Below are 17,691 nucleotides of genomic sequence, written 5' to 3'. Positions count from 1 at the left end.
GTACATTTACGATCACGAAGAGTGTCAGCCGCATTAGTATTAATTTTTGATTAGGTGTTTACCTTCTCCTTTCGAGTTTTTGTTGTGATGGAAAGTTGCTTTGCGTGACGTTCTCTTTGTATGCACTGCTAGGTGACCATCTAGTGCTCATATAATTGTAAATAATTCCTGTACAAACATGATTTCATTCATTGCGATAAATACCGTGTTTAAAAGAACACGACAAAGCGCTGGCGATGCTCAGTGGTACTGTAGCCGACTATACCGCGCCGCGGGCGCGTGTTTGATCCCGGTGGAAACTGGGCTTTTTTTTTCTCTTCTTTCCATGCGATAACTGAGACGGACACTGGTGTCGCCAGCGGCGGACAACATCGCCAACCGAAACAGCTATTGGAATGAGCTCATAACAGCTTACGCTGCAAAAATACTAGAATGAAAAACGTATGCATCGCATACCTGTTTAAATCGCGCAGGCTAGGCGACAATTTGACACCGCCCTGTTTCAAAGGGTGTGCCAATAAATACTCCTCCTCCTCCTCTTCTTCTTCTTCTTTATCATCAACATTATTATTATTATTATTATTATTATTATTATTATTATTATTATTATTATTATTATTATTATTATTATTATTATTATTATTATTATTATTATTATTATTGCAAATTATTGGCAATGGGTATGTCCCACTGTGACGCAAGAAGTATAGAATCATTAAATATTGCTTTATATGCGTCGTACTTTTCTGCGCATACACCTCTTATCCGCAATTTTTTCTCGAGACGAGCATCATACGTCGCCTTCGTCCTTGCAACATCGCTGCGTATTCATGTCACATTGTGCATCCCCCTGACTAGGAGTTTGTACGCATTTCGGCGCAGCTTGTGAACGATGAAGTGCATAAACAATGAATTCCTTGACAACAAAGTTACGAACGTTGTAATGGATGAATATTACCCTCCATGAGATTGCCCGTTGCATAGCATGAAAGTAGACAAAATATTGCGCATCACCGTTAGTTGTAAAAGAGAGAAAAGGACAGAAAGAGACAGAAAAGTAATAATATTATAAGGCATTCAAATGACCGCTTTACTTCGCATATATTCCCACATCTGTTGTGCATGCATGCCTTTTTTTTTCCCCTTGCATAGCTCTCTTTTGAATATTTAACATTGATTTCATTAACGGTATGAGAGGAGTGCCATCAGAGCTGAACTAGCTTGACGAAAGGTATTTAAGGGCTCCGTTAAAGGTCGAGAGTGGTTCTACCCCTGTAGTTATGAAGCTAAGCCAGCGACGTACTGTAGTACGCCGCTACGAGATATTCGTGCCAATGAGTTACAGCGAAGCTTAAAGCCGAAGTTGTCGTGGCACAGATGAAAATATTCTCCGCGATAAATAAAAGGAAAGGGAACGAACGCGGTGTAAGCTGCGCACAAGGATAAACTGTGCCCGAATGGATTGGATTGCCGATAATGTAAATGTTGCATTTCTGCCTATAGCTAGGGTTGCATCCTTGACCATGCTCCGACATGATGAGTTACCCGCCCCAGGCTGCGCACCGGAGAAGAAGACGCCGCCGCTCTGGTTAGCACTCCGCGTTCATCCGCAACCTCCTCTCCCTTCCGCCGTGGCCGCGCGCCTGAAATCAGGTAAGCACCGTGCGATCGCGTCGGAAGCACGAAGCAAACGCTGAACTGAGCGGAGGTTGTTTAATGGGGGGGAGGGGGGGGGGGTTGCATCGGAGGTACGGTCAATGATGGAGCGCCCCTCGGCTAGCCTTGTCGGCTACTCGCCAGCAATACGTCGAAGCAGCCGCTGGCTGTTGCGACGGCCGCTGAAGAAGAAACGCGTTTATAGTGGATGGTGGCGGTGTGTCGCTTCGCTCGCCGCCGAAAGGAGGATGAGTTGCGGCAGCGGCGGAGAAAGGGCTTTTCCGCGGAGAAAGGTGAAGTGAGCGCGGCGGCCGCGAGGGAGGAAGCGAGGGGTGGTGGTTTGTTGGTGGGGGGGGGGGGGGGGGACACCTAAGGTTAGCGGCTCTCTGCACGCGGTCGTGTAACGTCTGTGCTGGCTTGCGCGTTCGGTCTAAGGCCGGCGACGGAGGTGCTGCGCGATGTAGGACAGCGGAAGCTGATTGGCGGTGGAAAGGGCGATGGCTGGCCGGCTGAGAGTGCTATAAGAACGGAGATGAGCCGGGCTGGGAGACCCATCCGAGACTCGCGTCCCCAGCAGTAGTAGTGCCCGCAACGAGTGCTCCGGACAACTTCACCAACTAACCGCCATCATGCAAAAGGTGAGTGCATGCTGGGCAAGGCACCACTACACCCGTGCCGGCTTCAGACGCGGTTCCAGGGATATCCCGCGCCGTGCGCCACGTGATTCCACTTTTCTGCGTGACCGGCCACATGTACTTGGAATTGCGGGCCAAGTTTTCTTGCCAGCCCAATCCTCCTCTCCCACGCAATCTCCTCACGTGTCCATTGTCACGAGCCGCGCACGAGAAGCTGCCGGTCAATTAAGCCCTTTGTCATGAAGCTCGCTTACGGTTGTATTTGCTTCTAATTGTCTCTGACCCCCCCACGCCTTTTTTGACCTACGTGTTTTAATAACTCTTTCCGAACACTTCGGTTCAAATGTCAATACAGTAATGTCTCAGAAGTTCTCTTTTTTCTTGGCCCGATTCAGCTTCCCACTCCCGCCATCGACAATTTAAAGCACTGTAGTTTATGCTGTGATACGTCCTTTATTTTCTCAGTCAGTCAGTTCAACTTAATTTTACCATAGCCATAGTCCCAATGTTTAAACTTACGCTATTACAGTCGAAGTATGATGATTTTGAGTGCGTTGGGCTCCAGTTTATCGTCTGTATATAACCCGGGCATATCTTTTTTTTTTTCTTTCCGCAATCGCAAAGTTCTCACGTTGTTTCTTACATTTCATTTGCAACGAGCTGGTCCTATCGTCGACATCTGCACTGCCTACCCTTTGTAGAGATACTGTAGTACTACATTTCACTACTGCCGAACTCTTCATGTGGATGCTTTGGCTTCATATATTTTCTTTCGATAGAAATTTGCACGGTAGGACTGTCGGCATCTCGCTTTCTTGATATTATATTAGCCGCTCAGAACTTTCCTATTGCCACGAACCGCTTTCGTGATTTATACGTATGCTCATTACAAATTATGCGAGCATTATTAAATGCACATAAATGTTGACGTAAACCTCGATGTTCTTTGAAGAAACACTGCAGTGGATTACGCAGTTATTTGTTTTAGTTAATTACGCTTTTGTAGCAGTCAAATCGTGAAAGGAAGGTAGCCGAACCAGAAAAGGAAGCAAAAGCGATCGAAGGGTGGCCAAGCGGCTCCGAAGTTCCCCTATCGCGACGTCATAGATTTTAGCAGAGTCTATTCGGGTCTAGACAACTGCCTATCGGCATAAAGAAATACTACAATGCATTCTAAAGGAACAATACAGTGAACGTAGAACGTTTCGAGAACTTTTGATGCGCTAAAACGCCCACGAACAAGAAAATACTTTGAACTCGGTGACGTAACACTGCCGTGGCGGCGCGGAGGTATAGGCGCGAAACTGAAGGTGCTGAATTTCGGGCTTCATTCTGTCCTGCAGTAGTCGAGCTTTCTCCGTGAGACGCACAAATACAGGTCCTAAGCTGAATAATTTACGTGAACAAACTAAGTTAGTGTCTGTTTAATACCTTTAGCTTTAAGCTTTATTTGGCGTTACTATTTTTGCGTGTGTCCGTTTAACGCTCTAGCGATATACTCGTGCGAAAATTTGTATATCAGTATTTCTAATGTTCCTTCCATTTCTTTCTTCTTTTCTCTTTTTTTTTCAGCTCGTCATCCTTCTGGCCTGCATCTGCGTTGCCGTAAGTTCTCTTTCAATGTCCTTCGTGATGCGCGTATGCCAGAAAGCAATGAGATTCAATGAGACTGAAATACCCTATAAAGCATCACTAAACAAAATAATTAGAGTCTGCAAGAATACGCCAAGTCTGTAAGCCTAGGAGATTAGAGTATGCGGCGGTACAGTTCGAGACACATAAGCTGAAGCCGATCATATTATTCTCGGCAAGGCTGTGGCATTTCGCTGCAACTCTTTAATTCTCGCAATCTGCAGCACGCTGCGAGAGAGGCTTTCACTAAGTGCGAATTGCGATTTCTTTATTAATATAGAAGTGAAACAGCAAACAGAGGTTACCTAGGCAACAGATGAACCGGTTTTATCTAAATGTGTTGCCTTAAACAGAGAAACTGAACTTCTATGGTATTTTGGGGAGCAGATTAACGATTTAAGGCTTCAACTGCTCTCTAAAAATTAGCTGCAATTTCGTGAATTCTAAGAATAATGCGCCAACAGGTATAGAACTCCACGTCGAAAAGAGGCATTGCAATTCTGTAAGCTTTACCAGTTAGATCACTTGAAGCACGCAACTATATCTTACTCCACAGCTCACGCGGAAATGCTACATTGCTTGCACATGTTTTACAAAGGCCCAGCTCAAAAACTGGCGGCATGTTTCATTGCAGTGCATAATGTGGCCATGTTGTGCGCTTTGTACGCCCTGACTGCTGTATCGTACAGTGTTCTGATGTATGTTATTATCGCAGCGTTATTGAGTTGCAAGCTGATGCTTCACATTTATAAATTGTTCTGACTTTCAGAATTTTTTTAACTTCGAGGGTTTCAAGAAATAATCCGCTCCAAACTATGTGTAGACCCCAACTCTTAAATTCAAGAAAGCTCGCGAAAACCAGTTCATTAGAAGCCACGAAATACAATTTCTCTTTTTCCATACGCTTCAATACGATCTGTTGCGGTCCCTCTTTCGACGTCAAATTTAATGTATGTCACTTTTGGACTTTAAACTTTGTTCAATCCCGCTTGAGAACGGAGAGCCCGCTTGACAATCGATGTATAAACTCAATTAATAGGATTTCCAGATAAAGATGTGTAAAAGGAACATAGACAGAAACGATGGTCCCCCAGAACGACGCAACGTATAAGCAGTGGCATGGACTTCAATAATGGTGCGAAGCTGTTCGAAAGCAACCAGTTTTACTTGGCTTTCCGGCACCAGAATTAGTGAAACCTTACTAGTCAGTGCAGCAACGTCCTATTGAACAATGCTGAGAATCTCATTTCAATACTCGACAGTGCATGGGAATTAAACGAGGCGGAATAACCTAATATGAAGACTGGAAAGCCAAGGACTTACGTCAGCAGTAAATCTGGGAAGTTGCGCGCTTTCTAGCAGCAACAGTCTCAGTCGTGCCATACCAATGAGCGCCGCGGCATTAATATGGAACAGCGTGAATATGCAATAGTCACGAAACCGGCTGCAGCATTTCTGACGGTATTAACCAGTGGATTTTCTCGGTAACGGCACGTAAGACGGCGCCGCCTTTTGTAAGCAATCATGACCGAAGAACCTGAAGGAGTTGCAAGCAACGCAAAGCTTGTAACCGCATAATGAAACTGTGCGCCATTATACAAACCAAACGCATTTCGCTGTCGGCTTTCAACACCAAATTATTTCATAATAAGCAGGACCTAATACAGACTTAATCGTATACTGAGTTCAGAATACTGCATTCAGAAACGAGCTACTTGGTTGTTTACGTAGCAACGTGGTTGTCTTGTCATCTGCTGAAAATTTTCAGGGCTCTGGCCAAAACCTATGTCCACACGAGTGGCACTGAAGGTGCCGCTGCATTGTTTTAGGGCTTTCAGGCCACGCGGCAGGATTCATATTCAGCCTCACATCCTCCTTTCCCATCTTAGTTTCCTTCCTCCTCACCCTTCTTGCCCTTTCCCACAGTACAAGGCAGGCAACCGAGCACTTGCTCTGGCTAACACTCGCTCTGCCATTCCCGTACTGCGCGCTCTATCTCTCCTAGACGAGGTGAAGCGCGGATTCGGTTCGATGCGAGCGCGGCGTGAACGAACCCTGTAGGGGGCTCACAGTTCGCCTCAAACTCTTCGCCTCAAACTTCCTCCTCTGAACGCAGGCCGCACAGCGGGGCTTCGCGCCGGTGGAGAACTACCCGCCGATCCCGTACTCCTTCAACTACGCCAACCAGGACGCCGAGGGCTCGCACACGCACGAAGAGAGCGGCGACGGCAACGGACGAGTCCAGGGCCGCTACACCCTCTCGCTGGCCGACGGCCGCACTCGTACCGTGACCTACACGGCCGACGAGAACGGCTACCGCGCCGAGGTCGTCACCAACGAGCAGGGCACTGAGTCCAAGAACCCCGCCGACGTCGTGTTTCAGTCGAGCGCCCTGCCGGGACCCGAGGCCGCCATCGCCAACGAGCCCAACCGCCTCAGGGGCTAGGTTGCCTTGAGCAAGCTTCCCTTCTGACCACCTCCGCTTCCTGTGTGTGACTCCGTGTATAACGGTTACGGAAAAAAGAAATATACCAGGCGCCCGTGTTATGGCTCGCATGCGGCGTGCCGAGCGGGCGTTGTAAATTTTTCTTCCTCCTTCCCTGTCGACACCCTCCCGCTGTGTCTCGTTGTTTCTGTGCTTTGTTCGTGTTCTTTTGTGGTCGTCTATGTGTATCTGTTGCGCCGGGTAGGTGTTCGTCATGTCCTTGTTGGTCCCTCTGTATCACACCGTGTCGTCTCCCCTTGTACAACTCGATATCACCTCGTTGAGATTGAAGTTGCCGCTGCCTCAAGTGACACCACAGGGTAATCGTCTTCTGTGATGGGTGCCTTGCTGTTTCGATTTATCTTTGTTATTTTATGTCGCCTTCGCTATGGAAGCTGGTCGGTGCAGCCGCTGGTCTACGGCTTCTCGTCTGGGAAGTGTATCTACCCTCCCAAGCGAGATCTCTTGCAGCATCTATCTTCCGTTCCTAGTTCAGAACCTCCTCATCAATTCGCCGGGTTGGCGCACTCAATGCTCCACACGTGGGTCGCTCATGAGTGTTTGTCCCGACTTGCCGAGTCACCTTGTCATCGCCACCCACTAAGCGCCTCGCTCCCACTACGCGCCGCTGCTATGGAAAAACAACAGCTTTCCGTTGTTGTGAACCTTGGTTGTATTTTTTTTGTTTTTGTTTTGACGTGTGCTCAATAAACAATGTCATTCGTACATGAGTTATGGTTTCCTCAATCAGAAATTGAATGGCTGTTTATTGCACAACTAGCGATGACTCTTCTCAGAAACATTGTGGGAGGCGACGACTCGAGTCTTCTAATAAAAAAACGACAGAGCTACAGAATTTGCCCAGAGTGAGGACAGGACACTCAGCTACGACATGATTCAATCGGACTATCTCATATCGATGAAAAGAAGCCGTATGACGATAACACAAAGTGAAATATCATAAAAAAGGGAATGCAACATTTACACGGCATAATCTACACCGAATAGTCCCAGGCCATTTGTGTTCATGTATACCATGGCTGCGGATTTCTTATATCTTCTTTCGCAAGTGCTTTCTAACCTCTCAGACGACATTTCCGTGCTGCAGGAGCTACACGCACGATTCAGAGTTATTAAATAGTGATTTCGTATTCGCGGTATAGTGAGCGGATGGCCACAACGCGAAAAAATGCTCGTCGCTGAAAGTGTTGTCAAGCATTCTTCCATAGCTGCTTTCCGATCAGCCACAGAATTTTTGCGTAATGTAGGAGCCATTCACGTGCGAATAGCTATCGCTTTGCCTCCGTCGCGAATTCTTCTCCGTTACCCATTTTTCTGTCATATTCATCTGTTCATCTGCCAGTTCTGTTGCGCCATAACTGCCGTTCACCTCCTCATTTTTTAAAATTCATCCTCGGAATATCATCACCTGGTGAAGAAAAAAACATTTTCCACCACTGCCACTACTGGGACATGTGCAGGCAAAGCCCGGCGCCCCTAAGTGCAGCAATATACAGTTCCGTGATGGACGTGCTGTCCACTGAGCTGCCTCGTAACACCCACGCCTGGAAATTTGCGCGAAGTTTTGTGCGCCACACAGAATCTCAAGAGCGGTGCAGCCTGTGCATGTATATCGGAAACACCATAGCGGAGGAAGGCGACAGTGTACGCATTGAAAAGAAGTTGATCATGAGAAGATGACAGGGTGTTCTGCGAGAACCCACTGCTCTTCGCAGCCAGATGGACAGTTGAAGTCTGCTTATTTTTATGTTACTATCGCAACAATCACTCGCTTAGGTGGCTCCTCTAGATAAATGCCAGCACTTACCCAACTAGGTGGAAGTAAGAATGGATAGGAGAGATGGGAGAATGGGCAAGGTTATTTGTACACAGAGTGAATTCTTACAGGAGAATAGTGAGGAAAGCTTGGCTACACGTCTAACATGTTATTCTAGCAGGCAAGAATTAAAAATAGTTGACGTGCTGCTTTTACAAGATCGGCATCTGTGAAACAAGGTAGGCTCCGAGGGAGTAGTGTAACTACGCACGCAAACAAACAAATTATTCTAGTGGACATCTCGTTTCCCACGGGCCCATGGAAACAAGTGTGGTTCATTGACGATGTAACAGAATATAGGCATAATTATGTGCGTTGTTGATGGACCGGCGATAGGGATGGGCCAATAAGGAATTGTCGGGGTATTGTTTTCCTCTAGAAGGTTACAAATGTGCGCTGCGAGAACTCGGCGTATTACATATTTATTTGCCAGCAGCAGTAGTGAATGACTGTGGACTGCGAGGTAACTGGTTAACACTGACAGTGTGCACGCACATATGTCATCGTGATTGGGCGGGTTGGGAGAGGCTGTCAAATGATTGTCTCATAATTGAAACAACGACATAGTTGCCTACGTTAGTGGAATCAAGTTCGAGGCATTTGCACTTGATAATTTCTTGTCTGATTATTTAAAATTCTCAGATTGATAAAGAGCAAAGCAATCGTTTTCCAAATGATAGCTGAAAATATAAATGTCACTTAAATTGTTGTACGCGCTAAGAAGCAGTGATAAAGAAGATCTCCGACAAGCTAACGTTAGCGCAATTCTCTCCTTAGGTCAATTCTCTCCTCAGACCTGTAAGCGAAAAAGAAGACCTTGCCTTACAATGTTACGGTGCGCAGGGTAACTCGAGTGATCGAGTTAGCCTGCACGCGTACAACAAAGATGTCATTATCATTTTTCAAACGTTTTTTGCTGTATTACAAAAACAAACTCAGTAGCTGATGTTCTTTTACTCCAATCTCTTCATATTAAACCAATTATGACAGAACAGAAAGAAAAACAGGCTGCAAAAATTAGCTAAGTCTCGAACACTCGACTAGGTAATATTGATCGTTAGGTGTTAACTATAAGCAAATAAATTATTCTTTATAAGTAAACCTTAGGCTCAGTAGTGAATATGACAACTATGATATACAAATTGTCGCAACGCGCATGCTTCCGGTGTATCTGTTATACTTATTTAAATAAATATGTCACTCTACGTTAAGTCATCCAGCAACAAGCATTTATGACTGGTAGCATGCAGCGATAATGGAGGTGGTTTTCTCCGTCCTTACTTTTAAGCTTTGTGAATGCTCAGTTTATCAACCTGTGCAGACGACAGACATGAAACTGGTGCGCTAGCACCAATGCCGGCTCCGCAGCCCATATTAATGCATCATGCATTTTTAGTCTATACTCATTATAGCTCTCAAACGTCCATCAATGTCTCAGTACCTTCCACAAATAATGTAGCACATGTGATGGGAAAGAATGTAATAGAAACCCAAATGAATTTTGTGGACTTGTAACATTTAACCGCTTTTCGATACCCCTACCCGCGCATGGTACTGCTTTGGCTGTCATGCGATCGTACTTGTATATTTCGGAAGCAATTTTTCGCGCCTCGTTCTGGGATATATATATATATATATATATATATATATATATATATATATATATATATATATATATATATATATATATATATATATATATATATATATATATATATATATATATATATATATATATATAATTAGGATGTTCACTGGCGCTTGGTAAACTATATGGCCATTTGCGTACGCTTCACCTCATTATTCACCTCAAATAACGTTATAACGTAGAAGGTCAGGAAACCGAAATCACCTGTTTGCTTTCTATTACATAGATTTGCCATTGCAACATATCCTAGAGTTCTTGCACCTGTGCGCTACATCCCAGAACGAGGCGCGAAAAATTGCTTGCGAAATATACAAGTACGATCGCATGACAGCATATATAAACTAGGAGAGCGCCTGACGTCACGGAGCCGACCTTCGCAAGCCATTTCACCGGGAAGCTTTCGCTTTTCCTTTTCTTTCCCGCGCCTCCACGAGACATGACCTCTGATTCTCAGCTGCGCTCGGTCGAGTATGTTTGGTGGCCGGAAGGTTTCAACCGCGTATTTGTTCGGGTGTTTTGCCAGTAGGACTGTGCACATTTTCGCCCCATATGCTTCCGTAACTTGAGGCGTTTCTTGTAACGTTCAGCCGTTCTACTCTGTGTTGGAACGCGTGAGGGCAGCATTCACACATTGCCCTCGCCGACACCCTTTGTCTTTTCGCAAGAGCGGGGGCAAAGCGCTACGGTAGGTGACACTATAGTGATGTAATGCTACAGTAATGCTTAATGTCATAGTAATACACTATATTAATACTTTCTTTGGTAGCCATTTAACCCGTGACGCTCTCTCCTAGTTTCCCCGGAGCCTAAAGGCACCAGGAGCGAATTAAGCGACGAAGGCAGTACAGTATTGCGAGAAACTCGAATCGCCCCAACAGAAACACACTATTCGGCTAATTTTGAACGGCCCCTACAACGCTCCCCGCCTTGCGCCTGTCTGTGTCTATCACTTGGTACGCCATTGTCTATGTTGCGCAACATACTCCCTAGGTGGTGGTGGTGGTGGTGGTGGTGATGTTGAAGCAGGCGGGGTTAGCCTGGCATACATAGCCGGCATAGAGCTTAATGAACCAATTAGAGTTTCACAAGAAGACTTATCAAGCTGCCAGTTGCATGCTTGACTGATACTGCGGTTGAGCTCGCTTTCTCCGGATTGAGAGGGATCAGGTGGTGGTGGTGGTGGTGGTGATGTTGAAGCAGGCGGGGTTAGCCTGGCATACATAGCCGGCAATTGTTCCGCCTGATCCTCCTTCGAGTTCAGATCAGTGGTGTGTCACCAGGTGTCGATGAGCCCCGTGTCTCGCAGGAAGGCTATCAGAAGTCGTTGCGCTCTCTTCCTCAATGCCGCGGGCCCTCCGGGGAAAACAACATCTTGAACGGTCCTGTGCGTGAGACCGCTTTTTTGTAGGTTGTCGACCATTACTTTTCGTTCCGTGTCAAACTGAGGGCACAGCCAAATGAAATGTTCGATGTCGCCAATGTCACCACAGAAAACACAGAGTGGGGAAGCGCGAAGCCCAGTCTTGAATAACCAAGCTGGGGTGTACGCGGAGTCGGTCCTGATGCGGTATAAAAGCGTCGCTTGTTCACGTGTAAATCCATGAGTCACACAGGATTCGTGTGGATTCTTGAACATCTCTCTAAAGTGAAGGCGGATTGCACCCTTAGGGTTTCGAAAAGCTTTTGGAGCTTTCACTTTTGGGACAGATGTCAGCGCTAGGCGTGCCAGAGCGTCAGCTTCCTCGTTCCCATCAATTCCTACGTGTGATGGAATCCACTGAAACCTTATGTTAAATCCTTTGCTCGTTAGGTCGTCGATCAGTGCCAGAGACTGCCTTGTAAATTTCTCTAGAGGTAGGCCCTGATGTAATCTCTGCAATGCTGACTTGGAATCCGTCAGCACCACGACATCTCGTGCAGAAAAGGCCCATAGTTTCCGCAAAGCCGCGGTGATTGCGGCACTTTCGACTGTTGTAGAGGAAACTACGCGATCCAGTCGGCCAGACCATGACACATCAAGGGATGGTATGCAGAATGCCGCTGCACAGCTATCTGTTTGTGCGCACACCGAACCGTCTGTGTACACTTGTAGATGGCTTTGAAACACAGTGCTCAAGTGGTCCAGCACAATGAACTTGGCTTCGGCAGTTGAGATGGTGCGTTTCGTCGGTAGGTGGGGTACATTGAGGCTGCAGGTAACGTCCGGAAAAGACCATGGCGGGTCAAGGCGACTTCGTTTAGGCCATTCCAATCCTAAAAATCGGAAGGTGTTCAGCGCCGCATGGAAATGTGAGCGAGTTCTTGCTCTTAGCCGCCGGAGAAGCGCCGTGCCTGCCCGTGACTCGCCCAGCCTTAATAGCTGCGTCAGCAAGGCCTGAGATGCCAAGAGGCGGAGTGGAAGAGACTCTGCCTCATTAGTGACTTTCTTGTTTGAAGCCGCCGTTGGAACTCCCATCGCCAAGCGAAGTCCCTTTCTGTGCACTGCCTCCAAGCGCTCGAATTGACTCGATGACGGTGATATCAGAGGGAGCTGATAGAGAATGCGGCTTGTTATCAGTGCAGCGTTCAGTTTAAGCATGGATATAGGATTGTTACCCCAACGTATACCTGCCAATCGACGAAGTGCGTTGATTCTTTGCACTGATGCAGCCACAACACTTTCGACCGCACCAGGCCATAGCAGCTTGTTGTCGATAGTGACGCCCAGGAATCGAACATGAGTTGCACGAAGAATTGAATGCCCTCTGATATTCAGCGTCAGACGTGTTGACTTGCGTCTCACTCCCGGGAAAAGCATGAAGGCCGATTTTTCTGCTGATAAAGATAGGCCAAGCGTCGATAAGTGGCGATCGATAGTGGAGATTGCGGCCTGGGCTATTCGGGCCAAACGTTTGTGCTGGTACCCCGAGATCCAAATGCAGATGTCATCTGCGTAGATGGACATTTTAACTGCCGTCCGATCAGGATCGATGCCAACTGATGAGCCTTTGTTCATCGACCATTAAAAAATGACAAATATTATCTTTTCTTTCCATAGTAATGCTGTTTTTTGCATGTTAACATTGTGTTAACGCCTTCGCGTCTCAAGCGACGCAAACAAGCCGGTTGAGCTTTTCCCTTCATCGTTTCTACATTTCTAGAAGCCAGCTTCATCGAATACTCATTTTTCGTCTCTGAATCGGCGGGAACGCGGAAGTTAAGCTTCTCCTCATAATTCCTTATCATGTGGAGAAGCCAACTTTGGCGAACACTTTCTTTTATATAAAGCGAAAAAAACACGGAAGTTCGGCTTCTCCCCACAAAACCCCTTGGTGTGGAAAAGCCAACTTTGACGAACCTTTCTTTTTTTTTTTTTTTGTCTGAAGCGAAGAGAACGCGAGAATATGGCTTCTCCTCACAAGGCCTACTAATATGGACAAGCCAGTTTTGACGGACACGTTTTAGCTAGCAATGCACGCACATATCCGCGTACGTGCACGGGTACAACTCTCGAGGCATATTGTAAGTACTATATACCATCGCCTGTATACAGGCAGTGCGCTTAGGAGGATTCTGTGCGACTGTCCTGAACATAATGTTCAGCGACAGTCCCTGGCATCCATTCTAGCGCACCTCGACACTAGACCATTGTCCCTCGACACGATTTTCACATGCCGCCGACAGAAGACATCGCAGGTGAAGGCGACGAAGGGACTACTTCGGTTTTTGAAAGAGACGAGATTGGATAAGCGGCTGTGACAGTGATATCACGTATCACGCCATATTGATGGACTCTAACGGACGATGTGCGTGTGCTGTGCTATGTGCTCTCTCTCTCTCACTCACTTCCCCATCTTTCATCGCCCCCATCCCTCTTCCATGTGTAGGGTAGCAAGCCGGTTAAACTAAACTGGCTAACGTCCCTGCCTTTCCTTCTCCACATTTTCCTTCCTTAGATGGAGTATTCAGCCCTCACGGCCTATATTAAAATATACGCGAAATGCAGAAATCCTTCTCATTGCGCCACCATTTACCGATGTGGCTCAAGCGCGTTGCATTGAAAAGAAAATCTTAAATTCTACTCACTGCTGGGAGATTTCTTTTAGGTACCGAACTTTAAAAACTATCAAAATTGAAACAAAAGAAAACTGGCGCAATAAACTGACATCTCCGTAACTTTGTCATAAAAACAGATATCCCGATGCGGCAAGCGTCGACCTTCTATTTCGGCAAATTAGACTTTATAAAGCAGCCAAACATAACTCATTCATTTATATATACGCGAATGATTGATATTTTTGCAAGGTTTGCGATAGCAACATTCAGAAATAATCGGCATGCCCAAGAATACCGTATAATGCACACATTCTGTGCACTATAGGCGTCCTAATTAATAAATTGCGATATCTGATTTTTTTGCATATTTGTTCACTTGTTTCATCAGCCTCTTCAAACCAATTGAATCTTGGCAATTTTCAAAGACGTGGAGAACTAAGCTTGCAAGTCCACATGTTACTCTTGAGAGACTATGATGCGTTAGCACTGGTGCTTCCTTATCATTCAATAGATGGTAAATCGTCGAATGATAAGTAGCGCTGAGTGTTCGTGTTTCTGCGGTGAACCCGCGCATGAAATTTCTCGTCATACCTCTGATTTCTCCATCGCGCACCACTCCATGTCCCCAAAATTGACTGAAGCGTTGTGGGGTCATATCGTTCGATGATTATTCACCGAATTCGCTTGATTAGAAACTCTACCACACCTATCAGTGCATGCTGCAGATAGCGATTCGTCGTGGGGTGCGCTCTCCCAACGCCTGTGCTGGATAGCAGGCCTCTGTACTCTGCTTTATGTCGTCATGCTACTTGGACATTTCCATTGCCGAGCCCCGCATAACGAAAGGGGTGACGTCAAAATCACCGCGCTTTACGCGTGCCCATTTGATTCTATGGCAGTCGGGTATGATAGCATGACGTCATGGATCGAAGTGCACAGGCCTTGTGCTATAGGATCTGTTGGCCCGCCACGCGCCTGCGCTCCATCATGCGCTCATCCTGTCACGTGTCTTTGTACGTGAAGTCTCCCCGCCTGCACCTTCTTAGCCGTTTCGCTGGACTCACTACGTCAGTGGCTGCGTCGAGGACATCCGTCCATATATCGCCAAAGGCAGTTTCAACCTGTGTAATGTTATCGCACAAAAACATTTTTCGGGACACATGTTATATGCGGGTGTCAGAATCGATCCACTATGCCGTTCACTCTTCTACTTCAGTATCGGACCATGTTACGAACTCAATTAAAAACCTTGCGAGGAAATATATGCACTGGTATATAGATCGGTCGGCCCATGTTTTTACACTTCCTTCAATATAGCGCGTCTCGTAACGCGGAATTTTGAAGCCGTCAGGTGATCTAGACAACACCTTATTATCTCTCGATAATGTCAATATCAGCTCGCAGAACTCGGGGCTAGTTACCGAAACTCTAAAAGGGCCTACAGAAGCAGTTAAAAAACTTCCCTTAATAATGTTCCAGTGGATACATGGCCACTAGAACGACCCAGGGAATGTAGCAGCTGATGATGCAACACGACAAGCGCATAAGGACGTTGTAACATCAGGACTTCCTCGATCAAAAGATGAGTTAGAGCTATAGAGCTATATGAGCGCTGACTACATGTTGTAGTGTGTCTTCAGTGAGATTTTGTATTGATTTATATTTGTTGTACTTATTTTAGAGGATTCTACATTCTGATGCACTGTATGCCACCTGTTTTATTAAATTTATTTTCTACATTAACGTGAGATGACCTTATGTACGTATATTATGTGATTTCTGTTGTGAGCCGGTTTGACACGTTAACGTCACTGGGCTGTCAGATATTTTTCTTTTTGTTCTTCTTACCTTTCTTTAGCTCAGTGACAGCTTGTTATTTCATATTTAGCATATATTTATTCTATGTGAAAATGAGCGGCCCGCGCCGTCTAAAGGCGCCAACATCTCTTAAATATTGTGTATACTTAAAGAGAGTAATTTACACGCATGAGCCGTCGTACAGTCTCACCTATCATCATCGGCCATCATCGCGATACTGCCATTGTCACAGTCATCCAGTTGACATTGTTCTCGTCATCACCTTTGTATGGTGCTTGTCTTTCTTACCGTATCTCTCTATTCGTTCCTACATCCTCTCACTCCACCCCAGCGCAGGGTAGCAAACCGGACAAACGTCTGGTTAACCTCCCTGCCTTTCCTCTCCTCGTTGTCGTCGTTGTCGTTATCGTTGGAAAATGCCATGCTCAGTCCTCCGAACGGCTTCCCTTTCATTGCCCCTCTAATAGGTTCATTTAGTCCTTTCATCGTGAACTCGCCAAGGTATGGACCTTATGAATGAAGAGAGCAAGGTGCGTGCACTCTTAAACAAAATTACACCCTTTGGGTCGTATCTTGTCATACAACAATAATAACCATTTGTCTTGTCCGCGTTTCCTTTCCTTAACGCTGCGAGCCCGGTACTTCAGAGTCACGAACGACATGCGCGTTATCAGCATGACCGAGCATACTCGACAGGAAAGTAGCAGGCGCAGCGTTTTTCAAGAAAGGAAACACAAGTAAGACAGACGATGGTTATCCTAGTGTGGCAAAATACGACCCAAAGGTTGTAGACTTGTTCCAGAGTGTATTTCAGCACTCTACAGTTTAAATAAAAGAGGAACTTGATACTAGTGAGCTAATATAGCTCAGTGACTACGGACTTGCCCTGCTGAGCACTAGGCGGTGCGCCCGACACCTGCTGAGACGGTTTCATTCCTATGGGGGCGGGTGCCGAAAACACTCGTGTACCATATGATGGTTCGGAGTCCCCCCAATAAGGCATGCCTCATAATCAGATCGTGGTTTAGGCCCGTTACAATACCAGAATATAAGACATGTTGTTAGCCATGTTAGCGTGGATCATAGCGTCGTCAGGCCTCTCCGATCGACTGTCATAATATAATTCTTGCGGTAATGAAATAAGTCGTAAGCGAGAGAAACCGTAGTTCAAAGTCAGCGCAACAGTCATGTGAGAAAAAAAAAAGAACCATGAAAATTCTCGGGTGGCTATGGGCAACGAATGGCTTCAAAACAGACTTGGATACTAAGCCAACCCAAGAGTCCGACAGGCAGTAGGGCAAGCCTGTTCACCTACCGCCAATGGTGATATCTTCGCGCCTCCTCTTTTGCAAACGTAAGCTTGTAAGCTGTGACGCCACAGAAAATGGAAGACCATGACATGGAATGGGGGCATTGTATTGCGCTTATTCGCGAAGGTCGACTGTGTGAACTGTAAATGTATCAAGTTAACCGGGCCATTCTCGGATAACCATGCTTCGAAGAACGCCATGCATGCGGAACGCGATCGCCTTAATACAATGTCCAGAGAAAGACCGGCTACATAACAGCCGTTCTTAATGTTGCTCAGAATTGTCTCTACAGGTGGCACATATTATATCAAAGACTTTACAACTTGCTGGTAGACTTACGTATTGAATCCTCGAAGCTACTGCATATTGGTTCTCACCTCTGTCCGCTGAATGTGAATCGCTAATGTGTCAGCGCCTAACGCGAGCGCCAATGGTAGGGCGCTATGTGTCACCAAAGAGGATGTAGTTCGTTATATTACTATTATTACTTGCACAGAGCCCTGTGAGATCTTGTAACACGCAGAGTGAGAAAGTGCAATTGAGAGAAAGCAGGGATCTTGACCAGAAAAGCGTCTTGCAAACAAATGGTCAGACATCTACATAGCACACGTGACTGGGATAACCGGAAACGTCCC

General features: G+C 46.2%; 1 protein-coding gene across 1 annotated transcript; it reads left to right on the top strand.

Annotated features, from left to right (window-relative positions):
* Positions 1 to 2,164: 2,164 nt before the first annotated feature.
* On the top strand, positions 2,165 to 7,139 carry LOC135908360 (cuticle protein 10.9-like). Its single transcript, XM_065440126.2, has 3 exons — positions 2,165 to 2,294; positions 3,864 to 3,896; positions 6,040 to 7,139. Exons 1-3 carry the CDS (start codon positions 2,286 to 2,288, stop codon positions 6,367 to 6,369), a joined length of 372 nt encoding a protein of 123 aa, XP_065296198.1. The 5' UTR covers positions 2,165 to 2,285; the 3' UTR covers positions 6,370 to 7,139.
* Positions 7,140 to 17,691: the final 10,552 nt, after the last annotated feature.

The sequence above is a fragment of the Dermacentor albipictus genome, chromosome 5 (assembly GCF_038994185.2).
Source record: "Dermacentor albipictus isolate Rhodes 1998 colony chromosome 5, USDA_Dalb.pri_finalv2, whole genome shotgun sequence".
Lineage (NCBI taxonomy): Eukaryota > Metazoa > Arthropoda > Arachnida > Ixodida > Ixodidae > Dermacentor > Dermacentor albipictus.
The sequence above is the reverse complement of the archived record's forward strand: the minus strand, read 5'-3'. Positions and strand labels throughout refer to the sequence as shown.

What these genes read in the sequence shown, in the direction of transcription:
- LOC135908360 (XM_065440126.2), top strand. An exon ending in TGGCCTGCATCTGCGTTGCC is followed by an intron (nt 3,897 to 6,039) that starts GTAAGTTCTCTT and finishes CTCTGAACGCAG; the next exon opens with GCCGCACAGCGGGGCTTCGC.